This window comes from Halichoerus grypus, chromosome 3 (assembly GCF_964656455.1).
Source record: "Halichoerus grypus chromosome 3, mHalGry1.hap1.1, whole genome shotgun sequence".
Classification (NCBI taxonomy): Eukaryota; Metazoa; Chordata; class Mammalia; order Carnivora; family Phocidae; genus Halichoerus; species Halichoerus grypus.
In genome coordinates, this window is record NC_135714.1 from 49,274,420 (window position 1) to 49,291,773 (window position 17,354).

At 36.2% G+C, this 17,354-nt stretch overlaps 1 protein-coding gene across 25 annotated transcripts in view; it reads left to right on the forward strand.

The window, feature by feature from the left end:
• The window catches only part of ADGRL3 (adhesion G protein-coupled receptor L3), an 829,369-nt gene that overhangs the window by 675,461 nt on the left and 136,554 nt on the right, over positions 1-17,354 (forward strand). For 24 of the 25 annotated variants that reach the window (XM_078068714.1, XM_078068715.1, XM_078068719.1 and 21 more), the window contains 4 exons: positions 6,123-6,306; positions 7,365-7,487; positions 13,249-13,457; positions 14,165-14,341. In XM_078068714.1, coding sequence (XP_077924840.1) covers positions 6,123-6,306; positions 7,365-7,487; positions 13,249-13,457; positions 14,165-14,341 — 693 coding nt within the window. The remainder of the gene's footprint in view (positions 1-6,122; positions 6,307-7,364; positions 7,488-13,248; positions 13,458-14,164; positions 14,342-17,354) is intronic. The other variant, XM_078068700.1, reaches the window with a different exon arrangement.

The window sequence follows — 17,354 nt, forward strand, 5'->3', positions numbered from 1 at the left end:
TTCATAATTCTACTCCAAACATATCTAAACATATAACTCCTTTGTTTAAATATATTTACTTGCTGAATATTTTCTATGCAGTAAAGCCCAAACTTCTGTCATAGTGGAGATCTCCTAAGATCTGACTGCTACTTACCATTTCTCCCGCCATACTCATCTTTTTACACTCTTTTTCCACGCACCACACACTCTCCTCATCCCAAACCCAATACATCCCTTGCCTTAGTACCTGCTTTGTTTTGTTTTAGTCATTAACTTGCTTACTATGTCCTTTAGCCTCAGGTTTCCTGAGCATAATCGAGGAAAGTTTGTTCATCTTTTAATATTTAACTCAAAATCACACACCTTCTGGGATCTTTTCTTGATCTTCCTCTGTAAGAATTCATTACTTTTTGTCCCATATGCTGTGAGTTTTTAGCTCTATTTTGTGCTTACCTTCTGCCTTGGAGTGTAGACAAATTGAAGGCTGACTCTATGTTTTTCTTCTCTTTCCTAACCTCCTCCAACAGTGACTTCCCTAGTTCTTTGCATATCATACATAGTTAATAGGACCTCATTGAATTACATTGAAAGTGAGCTTTGGTACACTTAAAAACATTTTGGAAAGCTTTTTGTAGAATATATTGTTGTTATGCCTAGTGGTTTGCATTAACTACAATAGCCTGTGGTTCTGCTTTTCTCCTTTTTGAACTCTGATTGTCTTCTTAATTCCCTCTAATTCAGCCTGTCTTCCTTCCAAACCATGTGATATCTGAACACTATATTCTCTCAGAACATCTCTTGGGAGACAGGCAAAAAGTTGTAAAACTAGAAGATGTTTTCATTTTCCTATTACATATAAGGTCATTAATGATTTGATAGTTAAAGTATCATCTTTGCTGAATGAGCATTTTTTGAGTACCTAAAATGTCTCAAGGCACTAAAATTTACCCTAGGAAAACACCAGTAAACATGGCCTCTCCCCTGAGAACATCGTAATCTCGTGAGAAAGCCAGACCACGAGTATGGATAGTTGTATTCAAGGTGAATAAGTACTAAAATGGGCACCCATTATGGCACTGAGTCTCTAAATGATAATGATTCAGATAACATTGACTAGTTACTAGGTTTTTTGTTTTTTGGGTTTTTTTCCATTTGTACTTACATATTCTTTGCTCTTATAAAATCAATACTTTCAGAGATTTTTTTTTTCCTGCTGGTATGAAAATGGAGAAGATTCACTGAAGTACAAATCTTCATTAGATGACAATCATTCAGCAGAGTCACTGAACACTTATCATGTGTCAGGCAGAGTTTTGGGCACTTATAAATGACACAGAGTCGCCACCCTCATGAAGCATACCTTTTCTTGAGTGAGAGATCTGAAATAGCCATGTAGATAAATACGTATTTTAGATAACTTTAGATAATGATTCATGACACAAAGAAAACAGAACAGTTAACAGATTTAAGGGTAGGGGGGATTCTCCCTAGCTATAATGATAATCGAAGACTTCTTTGTACCTGAGCTAAAACCTGAACGAGCATAAGATTAAAAAGCCTATCTTCAGAAAAATGCAATGGTGGTAAAGTTACATATCTTTTTTTTTTAATTAATTAATTAATTTGACAGAGAGAGAGCATAAGCAGGGGGGCAGGAGGGAGCAGAGGGAGAGGGAGAAGCAGGCTGCCTGCTGAGCAAGGAGCCCGTTGCCATATGGGACTCCATCCTAGGACCCTGATATCATGATCTGAGCCCAAGGCAGTCGCTTAACTGACTGAACCACCCCCGCCCCCCTTAAAGTTACATATGTTTGCACAAGAATTTGTTCTATTTGGGTCTTTAGTTTAGTGGTTTTCAAGTGAAGAAAGAGGGGTAAGTAAGTTCTCCGGGTGATTTTGCTTACCTAGTTTAAGATTTACTGTTTACCTGGGTAAGAAGTGCCATTGATAGGTCTCTCATCATTGATCCTGGGTATTTCACAAGCACATCCTCTTGGAATAGTGACAGAAGTTGTTACTAGAGAGATATATAGCTGGTTCCCCCCAAAATTTTCACAGTCGTTATAGCAAATAAGTAAATCCTCCCTTTTGAAATAGTATGATTATACACTTTATAACATCTTTTAACAAACATACTATAATTATATGCTATGAGTAAAACTAGTGAAATGAATTTGCCTAAGATCTGAATTTTATGATAAGAAGGTCCAATAATGTTGTGTAATGCAATTATATGTCCAAAAGGATATGGTATGCTCATGATCCTGAATGAATGAATGAATGAATCTAAGTGACTTTTACGCTTTCTAATTTATATTTGATTTTTTAGAAACAGTCAAAAGTCACTTTAAAGTCCAGCCATAAACTATATAATGGAGAAGAGTGATATCTAATAGCAGAATAACCCTGACTATCTCAATTTGAAACATATTGAAACTTATTTTCTCATGTAGTTCCCACTTTGTTGATTGGTTAGAAAACATAAATATGTCCAAACACACACTGAAATTTAGTGACAACTAGAATGCAAATTTCCAGTGCCATCTCCTATTCAGTTTCTAGTGTTTTGAAAAAGAAAATAAAGTGAGTTAACATTTAGTTTCTGACAAGGACATTGTTGATCAAATTAACTTTTCAGAATTTTAGATTATTTCAGTCTGTACACATCAAAACCATTAGGTGATTTTTTTCTTTTCTTTTTTTTTTTTTTTTTTTGTTCTTGTGGATCAAGTCTTCTCTTTATGATCAATGCTAGACCAAGTGTATTTTTCTTCCAACTCGATCATGTAAATTTTAGATCAGAAAAATATTTATAGCAGAAAAAGAGAAGTCAACAAGAGCTGTTGGACATTAAATGATGTCCCAATACCTCACTTTAATCAAATTCATTGTGCATTCCCTGTTCAACTTTGATTCTAAGCATAGTTAAGCTCATGTCCTTGTAACCAAATAAAATGAAAATCAACCTGTTTTTAAAGAGATGTTGTTGAAAAACTAATGATGTAATGTAGGGTAATTAACATAACATAATAAAATTTAAAAAATAAAAAATAAAATAAAGAGATGTTGTTGAACTAATGAAAGCAATGCAAATAACTAGTTTGACAAAAACAAAAACAAAAACCACACACACATACATAATGACCAGATGTCATCATTTGTGGGTAAAATATACAAATGCAAAAATGTACAAGGAAACAAAATATAATCTTTTGTCACTGAAGGCTGTGACTATTTAATTGGCCTTCATTAAACTGGTAACAGGGACATGTCAGCAAACTTTGGAAAGTTTAAACAAACTGCATTAATTATAAAGCTATTAGAATTGACTTATCCATGCTGTTCAAACCTCTAAAACACACATTATGAATTATTTAATATACACATTTCTGTACTGTCCTATTCCTCAAAGCTTCAGGTGATATAGTCTTTAGTAGTTAAGTTGTGAAACAGGTTTATTCATTAAGGTTACATTGTAGAAGTTATTCCTCTGGGATCTCACTTCAGAACAGATATTTTGTAATTATCAGGTATTGCCTGTGCTTCCTTCAGTGAAGACCTCTCTTCTTCCCAAGCTGGACTTAGATAGCCAATGAAAGTCAACATAAGATTACACCTTAAACACGTGTTATGAGCCAGGCAACATAAATGCATTTGTATCGCCATGCAATATAAAATGGGTATACTGTCGTCTCTGATTTGCAGATGAAGTGCAGACAAGTTAAGTAACCGGCCCAACATCATACAGCTAGTTAGTGGCACAGTCCGGGTACAAACTCAGCAGATATGGTTCCCAATCCCATATTCTGATTTTAGCACTACAGAATTCCCTCTCCTAATCCTTGCATTGAAATTTCCTTACGTTGATGCTTAAGGAATCACAACACGTGCTTTTTAAAGAAGAATAAATAAATATTAGATTTGTTCCTAAACCATCCAGGTTTTAGGACCATATATTATGTCTGTCATTTCTATAAGAAACTTAGAAATCATTTGGGCCTTAATAGAAAACTTCTTTGAAGATTATGATTTATTTGGGAAGATGCAATTGTTATAAATGTACTTAAAATTTATAACTATGAAAAAATATTGCAGCACATACATTTTTGTATGTAAAATTAAGATAATTTAATAAGGGGTGCTTTTGATTCATTAGTTATCAATTCAAACATGGTATTTTACCTAAAGCAGTCTATTGTAAACAGGTAGCTATTTAGAACATTCTCAGAGTTGACCATAGTTGTTTATTTTTCTTGTTTTTTTTCTTTTTCCCTCCTTTTGCATTTCTTAAAAAAAAAAAAAAACAGTAAAGAGCAGAGCAGAAATATTGCATTATCCCCAATAAAATTTCCCCTGAGGTAAGGTTTAAATTAATCGGTATAAGATTCTTAACTAATGTTACAATGGCTGCTCCTTAAAGAACAGGCATAATTTCTGTTGTGTGTGGGATTCTCAGAGCATTTCTAATGAATTCAGAGCATCATCTAATCACAGAAAGAATACTTCTTTGCAATCAGGAGGTTGATGTTCTCTGGCTTCTGAAAATACCTAAACGTGTTTTGTTCCTTTGTTTCTTATGTGGCACCTCCTTTTTGGCATATCCTGTTGGCATTATCCCTACAGAGAACTTCCTGGAAAGCAAATCATTTTGTTGTGATCGGAAATGCTTTTGTCTGGCTTCTAGGTCATGCTTTAAACTCAGAACACATGGCAGAACTAAGCACACTATGTGAAAACGTCCAGTTATCGAACTCATGAGAGATCTTTTTGGTGTTTTTTGTTTGTTGTTTGTTTGTTCTTAAATGATGCAAAGTACTCAAGTTGCAAGTAGGACTGTATTTCACATGAAAGTCCAGTGATGTTAATTTTTGGCCAGAACTTGGAGTAGCTGGGAAAAATATCAAGAAAAAACAACTCTTATCAAAAGGCAAATTAGTTTCTGAAGCTGGTGTTAATTGGCAGCCAAGGTGTTTCATTATGAAGCTGAATTTTTAACAGTTGTTAGTCGGTTACTATGAAAACACCAGCCAGAAGAAAACACTGTAGTGCAATGGGTATTTTTCTTCAATCTCTCCTAATCCTTCTGCCAACGTGTCAATAATATAAGGCTTGTTTTAAAACACCCATGCACTGCCTACAAATTGCCTGTGTCGGCTGTTTATTCAAACTTATTTCTCGATTAGATGCATATTTCATAATCAATGGGTTCAAGGATGATCACTTTCAAACTGCAGATGTTGTATTTTTCTATTTTGCAATTCTCTGTTTGAATGAAACCTTAAGAAGACCTTATTGGGAGAACTGTTTTATTGTTGTTGTTGTTGTGTTTTTTCTTTGTAACCTAGAGCATAAAACTAACCATGGGAAATATATAAATTGTAACTAGGGAGATGATTCTTTTGGATGAAGCAATGAGAACTATGACTTTTTATCTCTATGTGTACCTATTGCTGATTTTTTTTAAAGGAAAAACACCTGAGGGCCACAAGTTGCAAGTTCCAACTGTTTATTCCCCTCCCTAATAGTAAACAGCATGAAGAAGGTTTTTCTCCACACTTAACATATCCCAAGCCCCTGGGAGTATGTATGCTTTGATATTTTTCACATTCTGACATTTTACCAGCTGGCTAAAAAAAAAAAAAAAATTGGTTTGCTTAGTGAGTCCTCAACCTATAGGCAACAAGTTCTTGTATTGTCCTGTCTGTCATCAACCCTTTAACCTCTGCTGTATTCAGCATTTAGTTTTACGGTGATATACAGGGGGAAAAATCATTTTTGTGGGTGATATGATAAAAGTGTTGGTTTAAATTACTTGCCAACAGTTCTCCAGCCAAATAATTTAATTATGTGATTATAGCCTTATTGAAGCCTTTGCTATTGATTCTAAGAAGCAAGCATGGATCCATTTGTTGTCCTTCAAAACAAAAGCTGATTTTCCTCTTGCCTTGCAGTCTCAGCTAGGGCTTTAACAGAACACAATAATGAATGCTTCTGCTGCAGCATGTCACAGGGGAGGCTGGGACAGTACTGAACTCATGCACACCGCTGATCCTTGCTTGCTGAGCAACATGTACACCTGGATTTCTGACAGCTCTGTGAGTTCACTAGAGACCTCTGTCATTCTGTTCATCCTCTTGTAGGCGATGGTCGAGACAGTTAACAACCTCCTCCAGCCACAAGCCTCAAATGCGTGGAGAGACCTGACTACAAGCGATCAACTACGGGCAGCGACCATGTTGCTTGACACTGTGGAGGAAAGTGCTTTTGTGCTGGCTGATAACCTTTTGAAGACTGACATCGTCAGGGAGAACACAGACAATATTCGTAAGTGGCCTTTGTTCTACAGAAGGGCCAGAGACCCTTGGACAGCAGAAGAGAGGAAAGAAAAAATGTCTATGGTAGTGCAGATATTATGAGTGATTTTTATTTCAGTGGAGATGTAATTATTTTTTCTATAATTAAAAGGATATCACCTGCCATTGGCTTAAAAGTGTCCTCGTAATCCTGTGTGTTATCCTCCTTAGGATATTCAATATTGGATATGTTAGCCTGAGATCACTCACAGTGAGGTCCTTTAGTTAGTTAGTTAATTAGTTTTTTTTATGTCTGTGTGTATCTATGTATGCATTGTACTATTTGAAATTTTATCCTCCTCACATAGTGCCTATGGGTCACATCGGTTATAATAAGAATGTCTCTAAATGGAGCACTGGGTGTTATACGCAAACAATGAATCATGGAACACTACATCAAAAACTAATGATGTAATGTATGGGGATTAACATAAGATAATAAAATAAAATTTTAAAAAACGTCTCTGAATTATGTACTATAAAGAAATCAGTCATTTAGTGAAGGTGATAAAACAGTTTTTTTGTAATTGTGTTATTGGTTCATAAGGAGTATAAATCTATTTTATTGTGCATAAGGATGTAGCTGACAGTTTTATTTCAGAAGATTTGATAAAGCCGTTTCAAACTTATTAGATTTAAAGATAGATCAATATTGATATAATAGTGCAGCTTTAGATTATAAAGAGATTTTTACTTAATTCACAAAAGAAAATAATATTTTGAAGATAAACAAAGGGAATGACAAAGTATAAGGATTTGAGCTTGAATTTTAAATCTGAGGCTTTATAATTGATGCACTTGTGTTCTTATTTACCTGTTTAATAGTTTTTATTTGCTTTATTTTAAAAATAAAATACTAAAGAAATACTTTCAAAATAAAACATTGAACTACTATTCATTTTGACTACTATAAATTAATAGAACGTTAATTCCAGTGTTTTGATTTCAGAAATATTTCAGTGATTTAGGAAATCATCTTAGCTTTGGTGCATTTCTCAATGAGCACTGATAACTCTTTGCCATTAACAGAATTGGAAGTTGCAAGGCTGAGCACAGAAGGAAACTTAGAAGACCTAAAATTTCCGGAAAACATGGGTCACGGAAGCACTATCCAGCTTTCCGCAAATACTTTAAAACAAAATGGTCGAAACGGTAGGTTAGAATTTATTTGATAAGCGTGGTGAGATTGAGCTCGTCATCAGTGCCTTGTTTCTTGGCTTGGGAGTTTAGATCTGCTATCCAAAAGCCTCTTTCTCTCATTCAACTATTCTCTCTCTCCTCTTCCTCTTCCTCCTCTTTCCTATCTTCTGCACCAACAACATCACAATGTATTTGCTCTATAACATTCTCAGTCAGATTTGGAAGTTGTTCTGTTCCTTTTCAGTTGCAGTACAATGTCAGAAACTTGAATCTGAGAGGAATTAATGAACAACAAAATCCAGATATCTGACTTTTTTCTTGAAAGGAGTAACGCTCACTGAGTTGACAGATTTAGTTTCTAAAATTTTTTTTAAAGATTTTATTTATTCATTTGACAGAGAGAGAGAGATAGCGAAAGAGAGAGATAGAGAACACAAGTAGGGGGTGCGGCAGGCAGAGGGAGAGGGAGAAGCTGACTCCCCACCGAGCAAAGAGCCTAATACAGGACTTGATCCCAGGGCACTGGGACCATGACCCAAGCTGAAGGCAGACGCTTAACCAACTGAGCCACCCAGGCACACCTGGTTTCTAAATTTTTTTATGGAAATGTTACTTCTAATTTTAAAATTGTAGATTTTTTTCCTTACTATTTTTGAATGTGTTTCTATGATTTTTCTTTGTAAAGCATATAGAAAATTTAAAATGTGAGGAGATGATTTGAGGAAAAGGAACTGGTTAATATAGGTCAGTTTGATACTAGACTAAATTCACTGACTATAATGAGAATTAAATAAACCCATAGTGAAAATATGTCTCAAATGTCACCAATATTAAATTTTTAAAAACATACTTTTTGCCAACTAAATGAGATCCTTTGACCTGTCAGATGATGGGAAGATGGCCTCAGGTTGTAGCAACCAATTCGAAGCTGGTGTTTCATAGTGCAGGGGGCATAGTTTTAAACAAAGAAGAGCCTATTGAATAATACCAAGACAAAACAAATTATGGCTGTTGTCAACAGAACAAAATTCTTCTTAAGTGTTGGAAATCTTTTAAGTGACCTTAAAAGTCATCATATTGCTAATTTGACTCTGTGAATTTTGAGGCAGCAATAAGATTTTCTACGAAGCAAGATCAGATTTCTGCATTAGCTTTCCAGCTGGCTTCCCTCTCTCCACTCTTCCTCCCGACAGGATATCCTGTTGACAAACAGATCTTCCTGAAATGTAAATCTGACCAGTTCGCTTCCAGTTGCACTCAGAATGAAATCAGAGGATTACACTAGGCCACCATGTGCTTGTCCACTTCTTTCCTGCCCCACCTGCCCCGCTTCCTGTCTGTCTTTAGCATGCCCTCTATGATCCAGACAGTCTAGTCTTGATTCTTTTTCTTTTTATTGAGATAGAAGTGACATAGAACTTTATACTAGTTTCAGGGGTACAATATAAGGATTCGATATTTGTATATATTGTAAAATCATCACCACAATAAGTCTAGTTCACATTTATCAGAACATATAGTTTTACTTCTTTCTTGTGATGAGACCTTTTAAGATTGACCTTCTTAGCAACTTTCAAAATATATAATACAGTATTATTAACTACAGTCACTATGCTATATGTTACATCCCCATGACATTTATTTTATAACTGGAAATTTATTGACCTTTTTTACCCATTTTGCCTACCTACCGCCCCCTGCCAGTGGCAGCCACCAGTCTGTTCTCCATATCTATGAATTTAGTTTGTTTTATTTATTTTTTTAGGATTCCACATATAAGTGAGATCATACAATACTTGTCTTTCCCTGTCTGACATATTTCACTTAGCATAATGCCCTCAAGGTCCATTCATGTTATCATAAATGACAAAATATCATTCTTTGTTAATGGTTGAGTAATATTCCATTTTCTTTATCCATTCATTCATAAGGGGACACTTAGGTTGTTTACATGTCTTAGCTCTCGTAAATAATGCTGCAATGAACATGGGGTATGGAGATCTTTTTAAGTTAGTGTTTTTGTTTCCTTCAGATAAAAACCCAGAAGTAGAATTACTGGATCATATGGTAGTTCTATTTTTAATTTTTGGGGGACCTCCATAGTGTTTTCCACAGTGGTATAACAATTTACATTCCCACCAGCAGTGCACAAGGATTCTCTCTGGTCTAGTCTTGATTCTGTTCCTTGAATACACCAAGAGTGTTTCTTTATCAGATTTTTGCATTTTTGTTTTCTTCCTGGAATGCAGTTTTTACATTTCTTTACATTGAAGCTTCTCTATCATTCACTATTCAGTATAAATCTTACCTCTTTTAGGAAAGGAAGTTTTTCTCTGTCTCCCTGAAGATACACCATTCTTTCATTGCTCTTTTCCCATTAGCCATTTTATACCAGTGCTTCTTCATGGAGGTTATTCACTTAACATTATATGAAATATTATTATTATTATTATTATTATTTTTAAGTTGCCTGCTTATTATCTGACTTTCTCTCTAGGCAGTAAGCTCATGAGAGCAGGAATCTTTTCTTACTTGTTCACTGATACAACACTTGTGCCTAGCACATGGATAAACTTTCTAAGAATTTATCAAATAAATGTGTGAACTTTCAGATATAAAGCTAATGGCAATTAAAATATGATTATATTAGTTATATTATGGTTTTTTTTTTTTAAAGATTTTATTTATTTGAGAGAGAGAGAGCACAAGCAGGTGGAGTGGCAGGCAGAGAGAGAAGGAGAAGCAGGCTCCCAGTTGAGCAGGGAGCCCAATGCGGGGCTCGATGCCAGGACCCTGGGATCATAACCTGAGCTGAAGGCAGATGCTTAATGACTGAGCCACCCAGGTGCCCCAGTTATGTTTTGAACTCATTTATTTTACTTACTAAAGTAGTGTGTGGGGGGGGGTAGGTGGGGGTGGTTTAGGTCACATTTAAGCGTTAATTTTGGAGTGGAGAATATGTAACAATTATATGTGACTCGATGCATCCATAAAACAAGGGTGAGATATCAACATGACACTGCCCCATAGGTGGAAATTGGTAGGAATTATCAACTGGTTATCAACCAGTTAAAATAAAAGTTGTTACTGTCAAAAAAAAAAAAAAAAAAAGATGTTCTTCTTAAGTTTAGCCTTCCAAAATTTAGTGTTTTCATATTAAATCTAGAGAAAAGAATGAAAATTAAATGCGGTGTTGTAAGAGACAAGAAATATTTAGTGAATTACTGTTCTTTGCTCAGTACCATGTTAACAGATGCGGGTTGGAGTTTAAGAATGCCCCTTTCCTGGGCGCCTGGGTGGCTCAGTTGGTTAAGCGACTACCTTCGGCTCAGGTCATGATCCTGGAGTCCAGGGATCGAGTCCCGCATCAGGCTCCCTGCTCAGCGGGGGGTCTGCTTCTCCCTCTGACCCTCCCCCCTCTCATGCTCTCTCTCTCTCTCTCATTCTCTCTCTCAAATAAATAAATAAAATCTTTAAAAAAAAAAAAAAAAAGAATGCCCCTTTCCTTTATGTAGCTCTTATCATAGTCTCTTTGCTAAATTCCTGAAAGGATAATGGATGTCTCATAGAATCACTGGGAAGGCTGGAGAATCGGGCCCAGAAAGCCTACAGGAGCTAGGAGGCTGACAGAAGCCCCTGTCAACACACAGCATCAGGGCGTGAGATGTCAGGGCTGCGGAAGTGAGCGTGACTGCTGCCCCGCCCCCTGCTGTCACCAGCTCTTCACCCAAAGTCGGAGACGAGGGCATTTGATGGGAGGCATCGAGCTCAGGTGCCCAGAGCAAGACAGGCTGGGAAAGCAAATGTACATCCATTTTGTGTCTATAAATCCCTAATAGTAGGGAATTTTCCAAACATGGGAGCACAGTTTAGATGTTGGGACAGTCCCCCCCTCCCCAAAAGAAATCTATTAAAATTTCCTTGTTTTTATTCCCACTTGACCCTAAGATTCAGGAATAAGGATTGAGACTTCCTCAACTTAGTCACCATGATGGTCAGGACTGCACCTATCTCTTAGTGAACTGATATGATTTCATACTGGAAGTTAAGACATAGGGCTTGATGTATTTTAAGAAAGAAAATGACATGATCAAAAACACGATGCCTGGGTGGCTCAGTCACTTAAGCATCTGCCTTCGACTCAGGTCATGATCCCAGGACCTGGAATCGAACCCCACATCAGGCTCCCTGCTCAGCAGGGTGGGGTCTGCTCCTCCTTCACCCTCTGCCCTTCCTCCCCATGTTAAAAGAAGGTTAATTTTACAGAAGATTGCAGGTAGGAGACAGCCATAGGAGAAAAAAATAAGGTGGAAAGATGTATGGAGGAAGTGACTTTTGAAGAATATGGTAATTGAGTTTGAAGACAGATAAGGATTTTGAATCCCTGTTGTTGTTGTTGTTTTCATTGCAATTGAGATATAATTTACATACAATAAAATGCACATCCCTTAAGAATGTGACTTGATGGATTTGACAGTTGTACATTCCTCTGTAATATTACATAAAATAAGACAGAAATCTCTCCTATTACCCAGAAATTGTTAACCCTTTCCAGTCTTCTTACGTCTTCTCCCCATCTGATGAAACTACTCTCATTACTATCTCCATAGACAAATTTTGCCTGTTCTTAGACTTCAGACAACTGGAATCATGTAATATGTGCTCTTTTCTGTCTGTATTCTTTAACCAAACACAGTATTTTTGGGATTCCATCATCATGCTCTAATAGTAGTTTCTTTGCTCTATCAGTAGTTCTTTACTGATGCATAGGCTATTCCATTATATTTATATGCCCTAATTTATTTGTCTATTTATAGATTTTTTTAGTTGTTTCCATTTGGAGGATATTATAAGGATGTTATTAATCTTATACAAGTTTTTTTTTTCCTTTGTAGATATATATTTTCATTTATCTAGGAAGGGTAGATATGTTTAACTTCACACACAAAAAAATCACCATTTCTCCACATAGTTGAACTACTTCACATTTCCACCAGCAGTGTGCAGGACCTCCAGTTGTTCCTCATCTTTATCAATATCAGCATGACTAGTCATTTTGATTTTAGAAATTCTAGTGGGTATGAGATGGTATCTCGATGTGATTTTTCATTTTTATTTCCATAAGTACTAATGATGCTGATAATTTTTCATGTTTCTATTAGCCTTTCACATATCTTTTTTTCTAAAGTATGTGTTTATGTCTTTTGCTATTTTCATGTGTTATTTATTCTTTTTTTGTTGATTAGCAGAAATGCTATATATAGTCAGGAGTCTCATATATATTATTGTTAATATGCTGTATTTTGATAGACACATTTTTAATTTTGATAAAGTGCAGTTTACCATTTTTTTTCTTTATGGTTAATGTCTTTTTGGCCCTATTCAAGTCATCCTTGCCTACTCCAAGATCACAAAGATCCTGTATTTTGTTCTAGAAACTTTATGGTTCTGCTTTTCATGTTAGGTCTATGATCTGTCTTTAAGTCTTGAGTACAGAGTGATATAGGGATTGACATTCATTTTTTATTTTTATTTTTATTTTTTTTTGACATTCATTTTTTAAAATACCGATAGTTTTTTCAGCATCATTTGACATTCCTTTTCTTGTGAATATCTTGGCACTTTGGTTAAAATGAGTGCTTAATTTTGTTGAGAATATATACCATATGGATTTGATTATAATTTAATTAGAGCTATCTAAATTAAGTGGAATGTACAAAGCAATGTACAAAGTTTCTTCCCAACTTATAATTCACATTTACATTTATTTCAGGAGAGATCAGAGTGGCCTTTGTCTTATACAACAACTTGGGTCCTTATTTGTCCACGGAGAATGCAAGCATGAAGTTGGGAACAGAGGCTATGTCCACCAATCATTCAGTTATCGTCAATTCCCCTGTTATTACAGCAGCAATAAACAAAGAGTTCAGCAATAAGGTTTATTTAGCTGATCCTGTGGTGTTCACTGTTAAACATATTAAGGTAAGAAAATGCCATGATAAGTGTAGTTATCCACATTATCTATATTTGTTACAGCATAAACATGGAATATATTAATTTTCCTTTAATTTTTTCCTACTATTTGACAGATAGCCATTCACTACCTATAAAATTATAGTGGTGATTTTTTTTTCTAAAATGAGGGAGGAGAATAACTCTTGAATATTTAAATGCTTCTGATAAGAATATTTGTAGATGGATTTATAAATGTGTCTCCATAATTAAAAAGAGTTAGCAACATAGTTAGTGGAATTGGACATGGCTTCACATATGATATCACAAGAAATTATGTCTTTGTGAGTAGATATATTTTTATGTATGTAAAAAGATTGTATTATAAATTGAACAAAGATTTCTAAAGACTATCTCAGAAATTGTTTAGAGTAATTAAATGCTTTATGATGTACTTTACTTTGAAATTAGTTGGTCATTCTGAGTCATTGATACTAGTATTCCATTAATACTAATTTTTTAAAAAGTAAACTCACCTCTAATCAGAGGAAATAAACAGCAATATATATTCAAATTTGCTTAGGCTTGATGAAGCCCACTTAATATGAAAACACTGGTATACATCTCCACAAAAGTTGGAACAAAGTATGAAGTGTGTTAGATGTAAAGAAAATCCCTATCTAATTTACGTGATCATAAAGTAGTTATTGGCTTTATTGATTTTTTTTTCCCCATAGCAGTCCGAGGAGAATTTCAACCCTAACTGTTCATTTTGGAGCTATTCCAAGCGCACAATGACAGGTTATTGGTCAACACAAGGCTGCCGGCTCCTGACAACAAATAAGACACACACTACATGCTCTTGTAATCACCTAACCAATTTTGCAGTACTGATGGCACATGTGGAAGTTAAGGTAAGATATATACCATAAAATAAAGATATCTAAGCATATGGCAGGATATTACTGTAAAAAGTCCTAAGTCCGCAGGCCAGTCTTACTTTAAAGGTCTTCCACTTTCCTAGTAATTTTGTTTAGAAACTCTCTGGGGTTCAGCCCATACCTTCCTGGGTGATTCAAAGAAAACTTTTTTTGTTCTGTTAGCAACATAGTTTATGAAATTGCAGTTCACTTATAAAATAAAATTGTTCTTATAAAAATTCCCCTTAGTGGGAACCCTCCTACACTGTTGGTGGGAATGCAAACTGGTACAGCCACTCTGGAAAACAGTATGGAGGTTCCTCAAAAAGTTGAAAAAAGAGCTACCATCTGACCTAGCAATTGCACTACTGGGCATTTACACCCCAAAGGTACAAATCTAGTGATCCGAAGGGGTACGTGCACCCCGATGTTTATAGCAGCAATGTCCACAATAGCCAAACTGGAAAGAGCCAAGCTGTCCATCAACAGATGAATGGGTAAAGAAGATGTGGTATATATAGAGAGAGACACACAGTGGAATATTATGCAGTCATCAAAAAAACATGGAATCTTGCCATTTGCAATGACGTGGCTAGAACTGGAGGGTACTATGCTAAGTGAAATAAGTCAGTCAGAGAAAGACATGTATCATATGATCTCACTGATATGAGGAATTCTTAATCTCAGGAAACAAACTGAGGGTTGCTGGAGTGGAGGGGGGTGGAAGGGATGGGGTGGCTGGATGATAGACGCTGGGGAGGGTATGTGCTATGGTGAGCGCTGTGAATTGTGTAAGACTGATGAATCACAGACCTGTACCTCTGAAACAAATAATACGTTATATGTTAAAAAAAAGAAGAAGATAGTAGGAAGGGAAAAATGAAAGGGGGAAAATTGGAGGGGGAGACAAACTATGAGAGACTATGGACTCTGAGAAACAAACTGAAGGTTCTAGAGGGGAGGGGGCAGGGGGATAGATTAGCCTGGTGATGGGTATTAAGGAGGGCACGTTCTGCATGGAGCGCTGGGTGTTATACGCAAATAATGAATCATGGAACACTACATCAAAAACTAATGATGTAATGTATGGTGATTAACATAACGTAATAAAAAAAATTGCTGGATATTTAAAAAAAAAACCCTTAGTCTCCCCTTGCTCTTATTTCATATGAAATAAAGGAGACCACATAAACAAAGCAAGGTAGGACCCCAGGACCAAAGGCCAGTGCAGTAGGGTTAAGAACCAGAATCCCAGACCCTGGGAGTAAATACTGCCCAAATGACTCTTTGAAAAGCACCTGTTAGCACAATAAACAATGCCTGGTAATGCAAAGAGCTTAGTAAATTCTAATATAATGTAATGGGTTTTTTTCATTCAAGAAAACCCTACTCTAAGGAAAAATCTAGGTGATAGGTAGTTTCCAAAGTCAGACACGCAGCTAATTTGGCTGCATCAGTTTCCTCCTGGCATGACTCCGGCTGCCATGAGTGGGGGAGGACATGAAGAGGATTTAGATTTCAGATATATTTAGGACATAAAAATACAAAAGGCTTAAAAAAATACAAAAGGCTTATTATCTTGTTTATAGGGATTGATGGATTAGTAACAAGAAATTATATACTTGCAAATTCTCTTATTTCCTTGATGTCAATAAAAAGAGGAAGGATTACTCACCAACATGTTTTCAAAAGTAAAAACTGTGGCACAGGTTTTATCTACTCGGTGTCATTTCTCCAAATAATTTCATCCAAAATTTTCCTTGACACTATTGAATTTAGATGTAGTGTGGGTATCCCAGAGGGAGACCAAATCCAAACCCTGTTAGCACCTTAAAAGTAAATCACCTTAGCTGTGTCAGCACAGTTTACATTTTGGTCTTTAAAGGACTACGTACCCTATTTTGTCAGAGCATCACAGATTGATGTAGTTTAACAAGACTAGCTCCACTAACAAATGATAGATTTCAACCTGGAATGTGTTAGTGGGGCTCTGGGATTCTACTTTTCCATTTAGGGAATAAATTCAAACTCAGAAAAATGGATCATATTTGAAACAACAACAAAATATCATTTTCTCCAGCAGGCATGGCATGGCACCCTCTACTCGATCCGTTAGACAAGAATCCGGCTATGACCATTGTTGCATGCCTACAAGAGACAAAATAAATGCAAATCAATATTTCCCTTTAGCAGTCAGTCACACAGCATGGATGTCCTGGTTTTCTGTACCATAGTCTCTTGCAATTGCCAGTCAGCCGCATTTGGATCTCACAGCATGGTTTTGGCACTTGAAAAACAGAAAAGCAGACTGAACACTACAACAGGTCCAAAAAGAAACACACTAACCAAACTTACGTGAGACTAATTTCTGAAACAGAACACCAATCTATTTGTGCACAGTGAGAAAGACAGCAACCAGTTGGAATAGATATTTATTGTTTGCTTGTTGTCACTTTTTAACTCCCCGGGAAAATATATGAAGGAAACAAAATTATATTGGCTGGTTTTTCTTCATGAGCCTGGAAGGGGAGCGAGAGGAGTTAGCTGAGTAATGTCAGAGCCGTTGCCATTTAGCCGTGGTACCTTGATGCGTCAGTCTTCATTCCAGGCTCTACCTGTGCACTGTACCTCTGTCCTTATCTATCATCCGTGCCTCTCTGCCATTCACTGAGCACCTCCTTTGTTCTTTTATCAGCATTTTTGAGTATTGTAATTGAGACCTGCACTGTGATTTTGCAATGCAGAGGAGGATCATCAATTCAGGCAGGGCTGTTCAGAAAGGTTCTTAACAAAAAATTTTAAAAGTCCCATTCTGAAGGATGAGTAGGATGTATTTAGTAAGGCAACGTGAAGAATTTGCACTGACCATATTCTTGTAACACTTTCTTCACTTTGCCTTGGGTATACTCCTCCCTCTTGTTTCTTTCCTTCCTGTGCAGCTGGTCCTTCTTAGCTTCCTTTTTTGGTTCCTCCCCATCGCCATGACCTCTCATGGTTGCTCCAGCCC